This window comes from Trachymyrmex septentrionalis, unplaced genomic scaffold, assembly GCF_001594115.1.
Source record: "Trachymyrmex septentrionalis isolate Tsep2-gDNA-1 unplaced genomic scaffold, Tsep1.0 scaffold80, whole genome shotgun sequence".
NCBI classification, from domain to species: Eukaryota; Metazoa; Arthropoda; class Insecta; order Hymenoptera; family Formicidae; genus Trachymyrmex; species Trachymyrmex septentrionalis.
The window spans coordinates 2170570-2178781 of record NW_017305988.1 but is presented as its reverse complement, the minus strand read 5'-3'; the positions used below and the strand labels follow the sequence as shown (position 1 = coordinate 2178781).

The following is an 8212-nucleotide window of genomic DNA, read 5'->3' as shown; positions in this document are numbered from 1 at the left end:
TATTTAAATAAAAGTATATTAAATAAGAATTATGATACTTAGATAAGACTTGTGAAATACAGACGAGAAATAATGCAATCGAATAAAGTTTAATTTTTAATTTAAATTATAATATCAGAAATATAGAATATCAGCAATATGAGAAATAAATGTGTTTGAAAAACTATCCATTATTTCATTAATAATTAGTAATAATAAATGTTGAAAGATAAAAATGGAGGTTAGATTTTTTCATAATTATACATTTTTTTTAATTAAAGATAATTATTTTTTAATTTTCAATTTAAAAAAAAATGCCGCATTAATTTACATATTTATATAAATATTTAGAATAATCTTACTTTCATATTGGGTAAATAATAAAAAGCAAATTTGAATTCATTTATACATTTTATTTATTTAATATTTATTTAAATAAGCATAATTTATAAATAAGCATTACGCACTAACTTGTACAATATAAAATATAACAAAAGTTATTAGACATTATACTAGTCATTAATAAAATTTTAATGACTTCTTTGGATTTGCTCTACTTATGCATAAATTAGTACATGTTGCAATCTATAAAAATATACACATTTTCAATAATCATCATAGTACTCTTCATCACTTTTGTGATGATGTTTTCCATGTGCAATTATCTTATAGATCGTATGTGTATGCTTCACATTCTTCACCTGATAAGGGACGTGTATTACCACTTTCTTCCTAAAAAAAGAAGTCTTAAAATATGACACTTTTACAAATACTTTTCATGTTTGTTTATTATATTTCCATATAACTTGACTATAAATACTTACGACCCAATCGATTGATGTATCAGTACAAAGACTGTTAAAAACAAAATAATACACTGCAACAAACAAACATTATTATATGTAATATTTTTTATATATGTATAACTATCTCTCTATTTTGCTGTTTATATAAACTCTTCTGAATTAAATTTAAAAAATAGAAATATTTAAAGAAATTAAATATATCAAATAAAAATTATTTATAAAATGGATATATCAAACATGTTATTTTTCGAATCACTTGTTACTCGTAAATTAAATTTATTTAAAATCTAATATTAAAATTAAAATTAAAATTAAGTAAAAATTAAAATAAATTAAATTATACTTTCAATTAAATACTAAATTTAATTAAGATTAAAATGTAGTGTTGTAATAAATACATCTTACCAAAAATTTGTACCGCATTGTGGAAAACATCAATCCGTTTGTCTGTAAAGCCTTTCTCGAAGCACTTTAAACAATCGAGAGATATCTTCTGAGCATCGCGTAGCTACGAAGCAAACGTTTATATAGTGTAACCAGTAACTAGCGAGGAGAATCTCTACAAAATATTCTATGAAACTCCGCCCACATGCATTTATCACAATCACTTGTATTTATCGCTCTAAAATATCACAAAACAATCTTTTTACGGGTTTCCTAATGATTTTCACATATTTTGACGCCGCTTTGTTAACAAGCGTTATTATCATTAAATGTTTATTATAAAATATAATTTTTATTATAAAATCTTTGTGTATATAATTTATTTTAGTTTCTCTATCACTGAATAACTCTGAAGAATAATATCTCTAAAGATATTAATCAACTAATACATTAATTTTATAACGTTATTACAACATATTTATTGAAAGTTTTTAATGTAAACTTGCGTGATAAGAAAAACGTAATTTTATTCATATATAACAAGTACTTTTATTGAGTCAAGAACATTGTGAAAATGCATTTTCATGTAAATATGAAAAAGGAGGCAGAATATGTAAATTATGTAAGGGCGCAGTAGAGAATATACATAATAAATGTATATATAAGAGTCGTTTGAAAAGTTTTGAGCCTCAACGTGAAAAAAATCAAAACTATTCTCGACGTCAATGTTTTCGTTTGATGAAAATCTTTGTCCTCTGAGCGTAACTTTAAACCTAGGAAATAGAAAAAAGTCGTTGGGGATCAGATCTGGTGAATACGATGGATAATTAATTAATTCAAACCGCAATTTGTAAATTTTTGTTATGGCGATCGTCAATATTCGACTTTTTTTTCATTTTTACAAAAACACTGACATCGACTGGCACAAATGACTCTCAAACAACAACTAAGCGTTCAAAATGGCTACAATTTTCTCAGGTATCTTGCAAAACATGTACGATTGTAGTCCAGAATAGTTTTGACGAGTAATGCCATTTTCATGTTGCTCAAAACTTTTTAAACGACCCTCGTATGTCTATATGTGTTAAGGAGTGTGAAGCTAGAATGAGCATGCAGATAGATAAATTTATAAACGAAGAGGAAAAAAGATTTTTAGACAATAAAAAGGGGAGAAGAAGAAAAAGCAATAGAGATTAAGTAAGATATTGTATTAGGAGGAAGTAAGAAGATGAATGTGAAAGTAGGAGTATAATTAGTTCGAAAAAAATTAAATAATAAAAATTAATATTATGTTAAAAAAATAAATAATATATTGTATCTAAAGTGATAATCATCTTAAACCGCAAAACAAGGACTAAGAGAAATAAAAATATTATGTAAATGCAAAGGTTATAAATTCAGCAGCTTAACAGTGATTCGTGTATTCTTTCTCTTCAAATTGTGACATTTTGAAGGTGCAAGCAAACAACAAATTGTCCTGTTTAAATAAATGCGCGCGAGAGTCACTTAAAAGTGAAATCGATATAAAAAGAAGAGCACAAGAAACACCGCCTACATGCGCGTACATATTATACAAACGTGTTTCTGCGATTAGCAGCGCAGTTTCGCATTTTCCAGCGATCGAAGGAAAAGAAGAAATGGAAGAAAAGATCGCCGCGGCGTGACCACCTTGGCAATCGTGATCATAATCGCCGACCATGTTGATTTCACGGTCACGTTAATCTGTAGCGGATGGAAACGTTCAATGCGATTGATGCAAGGGCCGTGACCGTTACTTGGAAAGTGTACTTATCGCATTTTTCCACTCGTCATACATTTCTTTTCTTTTACTGAATATGTCTCACTGTAGATGAGCAATTAATGAAGAGTTATTGTAGAAATTGTTACAGTTCTACATGTATAATTACATTTTGTTTCCTTTTTTTTAGCCGCCTCCCTTATGTTATCAATTTTTTATTTATTAAAATAAGAAATCCTTTTACGTTTAATTTGTCATATTAGTCATAATTCTAAAAGCTGCAAATGCGTTAAATCTATGTCGCTCATATTCGTTAAAGTTTAAGAAATACAAATTTTATAGAAATAATAAATCTTATTGATTCATTAAAATGTAAAATTTTTGCTTGATTGGTCTAAATCAAAATGACCAGAGTAAAACTGTTTTTTTTTTTTTTCGAATTTTTAAACGGTATCCTCTTTTGCGTGTATGATAATATTCTTACTAAATTGATATTTTTCATTAATTGTACGAGTTATACTTTCATTGTGAAGGTACGTGTTAATACGATACATTTAACGTTAAACTGTATTACAAATGTATCATAAACGTACATCAAAACTTTCTAATACTGCGCATTACTTTAAGTGGATCCCTAATCGTACTTTAACAATAATAATACCCACATTGTCTATATCGCTTTCCCATTCGTCACATGTAACTTATCTCTATGAAAGTAATTAGAAATTAAAACAAACCGAAAGTAAAATATTATTTATTTACTCTTAATAAGTATATCGATAACCAGTAAATCAAATAGAAATAAATCATACAGATATCTATCTATTTATTTATGTACAACTTAATAGTACAACAAAAAATATACACATGTATATATATAAACAAATTGATAAAGCTTTGATAGGTAATGCTTGTTTACAACAATGTTAGTTTTAATTTAATACGTATATACGATGACTCAGAACTATGGCTATGCTTTTTATCTAGAAATTCAATTATATATTTTGGTTTTTATTATTCCACTTCAAATCTTCTTCGTCAAAACTACTGAGCAGAAGAGATTGGATAAATAACAAAATCTTTCGTATAACTAACGATTAATCATCGATTGAATTTCAAGTAAAGTTTGTACAATTTTGATTACTTGGCAAAATATTTGTTATTAATTAATAGAAAAAAAGATTATTTCCAATTTAACCCAAGAATTGATACATCTCAGGAAATGATAACTATCTTGAAAAGTTTGCATTCTCTGTGCCATGTACGTAAAAACATGATAAGATAAATAATGCATATAACTTTTAAACAATAATACAACAACGATACCTTTTACTATGAGATACAAATGTTAATGTATCTCTCGTTGTTTCATGTTGTTCAATATAAAAAAAACAAACGTGTAGTCATTTTTATTTTGCAAATAATCAGTCCCCAAACCCGTTCCAATTCCTCAAATATAATTATCCTTAGTTACACACACTCTATAAAATATTCTCTTTAAAGATTCTACAAATATCTCGAATTTAAATTACGACAACCATTTCAACTAATTTTGAGATAGAAATAAGGCAACAAGTACGTAGCTACAATACTTAATCTTTGAAGCATAGCTTATCTAAATCGATTGTATCGATTATGCAGAATATAAACATACATTTGTTAATACACGCAAATATATACTTTTTCGATTTTTGCCTAAAACGTAAAGGATCACAAGCTATTTTGGATAAAATCGCACATTAAACATGTCGTCACGACTAACGCGTAAAATGCATAAGTATTTAAATGCCTAAACACGCGCATTACTGTCTACAGTTGATTGCACCTAAGGAAAAAAAAATGCGCTATTACGTACAAATTATCAAGTAGTACTTGATTTTGTATTCGAAATCGCACTACGGTACTTTGATCGCCTTGTTGTCTTTGTTTCTTCCGTCGTACTACTCATCGTCGATTTTCGCGTCGTGCTATTCGCTTCCGTTCCCCTGAATACAAAACTAGGTTTTTTCATTAGCGTAGGCCGCTTCCGCATTTGTCGCCTTCTCGTGGTATTTTTCGATATGGACGCCTCCGACGTGCCGTTTATCGGCAATCTTTCCGTCGTACTGCTCGCTCGCGATTTCTTTGATAAATTACTTAACATTGAGCCACTCAATGTCGTTTCACTCCTGATTGATTCCGTCGTATTCTTAATCGTTTTAATTAATGTCGGAGATCTTTCCGTCGTGCTGTTCGTCACAAAACTCTCGATCGTCATCATCAATTTCTGCGGTTCCTCTACCCAGCTGCTCTTTGTGACGACATTCGATTTCAAAGTTTCAACTGTACTCGCCACCGGTTTTGGAGTAATCATAATCGATTCAATATTAGTAGCCGACTGTGGCTGCACGATTTTGATAGTAGTTTCCAGTTGAGGCGTCAAAACGCTCGTAGATTCCGTTCGTTCGCATTTATCCCCTTTGTCCGAAGTTAAACATCTTGGATTTCGAGTGGCCGCGTCTGGAGGGTTGTGACGTTTATCATTTCGTCGTTGATCGAACCTCTTTGTTTCGATCGTGCTCGGCGTAGGAGCATTAATCAATTGCTGTTTCGTGATGGTCTCGTAGTGATTACTGCTCGCGATCTTCGCCAAATTAGCGACCGCCTTTTGCAAATCCGTGTCCTCGGACGTGAACATTAGCGGCTGCCATTTCTCGCGATCGCTGTCGAAGACGATCTCCTCGCTCTTCTGGAAATTCGGTTCGCTCTTCTCTCGTTTCACTTTTCCCCATGTCACCTGCTCGATTGGGAGCTGTTCACCGTTATGCGCAGTGTATTCCAATACTTTATTAGCATGATTCTTCGAGACTGGTCGTGAGTCAATAAGATAAGCTGGTGGATTAATGACATGAAGTGCATCCTGAGAACTTGAACCAGTTTGGACGTCGTATCGCGCCTCGTGAGAAGTGGTCGCATAAGAGCTTGGCAGTGACGGAACGTTGGTCGGTTTCTCGTGAGAACTAGTATAGATAGTAGGGGTACTGAAAAGATCGTTCTGCTTGAAGTAAGAAGTGGGACTTGGGGCGTTGTTGAACTCGTTTTGACTTTGATAAGAGATCGGATAGGAGCTCGGGGCGTTGCTAAACTCGTTTTGTTTCTGATAAGTGGTCGAGTAAGGAGGCGGAATGGTGTAAGACTGATCGGGATAGAATCCCGGTGCTGCGTTAACATCGCTGTACTGCTCGTACGTACTTGAATAGTGACTAGGGGAGGTGTAGCTGTCGCTAGGTACTTTATACGTATTCTCGTAAGAGCTGAAATCGGTGTGTTCCATTGCCGACAGCGGATACAACGGGGCGATCTGCCGAAGGGGCAAACGATGTGTGGTTAACTGGTACCAGGGTTCTATAGAATCCTGTTCATTCTCCGTTGTATTTTTAATCATCTCCGTTACATGTTTCACGGCGTCATCTCCTGATTGGTATTGATAGTACAAGTGGTGATTCTTATCCCTTTCCGCTCCGCTCGCTGCTTCCACTCCAACGGGCTCGGGCGATACATTTTCCTTATTGATGTCCTTGAAATTCTTTGAAGGACGTTTCGATTTAACCACAGGTTTAGGCTGCGGTTCTCGATTTTTATCAGAAATATGGCTAGTGTTTCGAGACATTTGAATCGAATGATGACGATTAGAGGAACTCGTGAATATTGGGTCACTTGATTCAACAGGGTGTTTCTTCAAAAGCGTGACAGAGGGATCGATGAAAGGTAAATATGGTAAGAAAGATTCGTGTTCCCGATATTCCTCGTCGATCACAGGAGCCGGTATTTCTGTTACAAAACGCACATTAACGTGAGTCGAATCGATCGGTTCCAACAGCCGTAGATAGATCTGGCGCTTGGATCCCGGCATCTTGATAGGTCCGACGACCGGACCCAGTTCCTTCTTAGGCGGGTCCAATAATTGTTGCAGTATGTCTGCGATGGAATCGAAAATAGTCTTCTTTGTGGTAACGCGAAACACGGGCTTAATATATATCGGTCCTTTGTCCTCTTCGGGAATTGATTCATGAATGATCTCGTGAATGTCATTATCGTCCACCTCATACGTTGATCCGACAATCGAACGGGCTTTTAAACGTTTTACTAAACGTTTCGAACGATCGCGGGGTTGATATTGTTGTTTTTTAGACCGGGGTTCGTGGACCATACTCTGAAAGGATTTCTGGATTGTTTGAATTTGTCCCGGAGATCGAGGATTTCGCAACATAGGAAATACATCGGAAAGAATTCCAGAATTGGGATTTAATTCTTTCCTAGCCGTAGCATTATCGAGGCTCGATTCTTCTCGCGATCTTGTTTTCCTTAGTCTGGAAAATAATATATAAATATATATATATATGTATATATAAAAGAAAACTCCCTATTATAAGAATAGGCGCTTAATATGAGATAGCGGCGTTTCTGCTAAATTAATAAACGTTATCTTATCATGGTTTTACCATGAATTTATTGTTCTTGGATTAAAAACTATTTAGTAGAAAATTTATTAGATCATGCCTGTAGGCATTGTATAAAATAAGATTTTAGAATTTGGATATCTTCAAGTTTCATTGAGATGAGCCTTTAAACCTTGTTTATTATTTAATAAAAAAAAATATTTGGCAATAAATTCTTCATATAGTGATAGAATAAGGTCTTACTAATAGAAAAATACGGGATCTGTTGAATTATTTACAGAAGTTAAATTTGATCGTAAAACTATAAGACGTGGAAATCGTAATATGAGATACCCCGGATATTTCTAATATAAAATAACCTATACTTCTATGTTATAGTGAAAATCGTTGCTAAAGTATAAATATTATTGTATAATAAAATTGTAATAATAAAAAAGACAACCGGGATGAACGTCAAGTGCCTATTTCTACGATGCTTGATTTCAACTACCTGAAGACGAGTTTTGGGTATAATTTATCGCATGCTCATTTTTCGCATACGCTGGCTGTATTAATTTGCATTTTAGAAACATTAAATAATATTTTTTAATTACAATACTGATACACTTTGCGTTTTACTATCGATTTCTCGGAGCATCTCATATTAGAAGCACAATTTTTTGACTTTGCGATTTTTACATTTATTTAATTTAAAAAAAAATATAATTTAAATTAAATTTTATATAATGTTATCTTCAAGCTTATTAAATTCCCTTCAAAATGACTAATTATTTTTAAAAATTCTGCCTCTAGACTTCTAGCATTTATCCAAAATAAACTCGGTATCTCATAATAGGGGCCTTTTCTTTCTTTCTTTGTGTGTGTGT

The 8212-nt window shown here is 32.5% G+C and overlaps 1 protein-coding gene across 1 annotated transcript in view; it reads right to left on the bottom strand.

The window, feature by feature from the left end:
- Positions 1 to 4163: 4163 nt before the first annotated feature.
- Positions 4164 to 8212, bottom strand: part of LOC108754617 — a 5155-nt gene continuing 1106 nt past the window's right edge. Inside the window, exon 2 of the mRNA XM_018497053.1 lies at positions 4164 to 7256. Coding sequence (XP_018352555.1) covers positions 4769 to 7256 — 2488 coding nt within the window. The 3' untranslated portion in view covers positions 4164 to 4768. The remainder of the gene's footprint in view (positions 7257 to 8212) is intronic.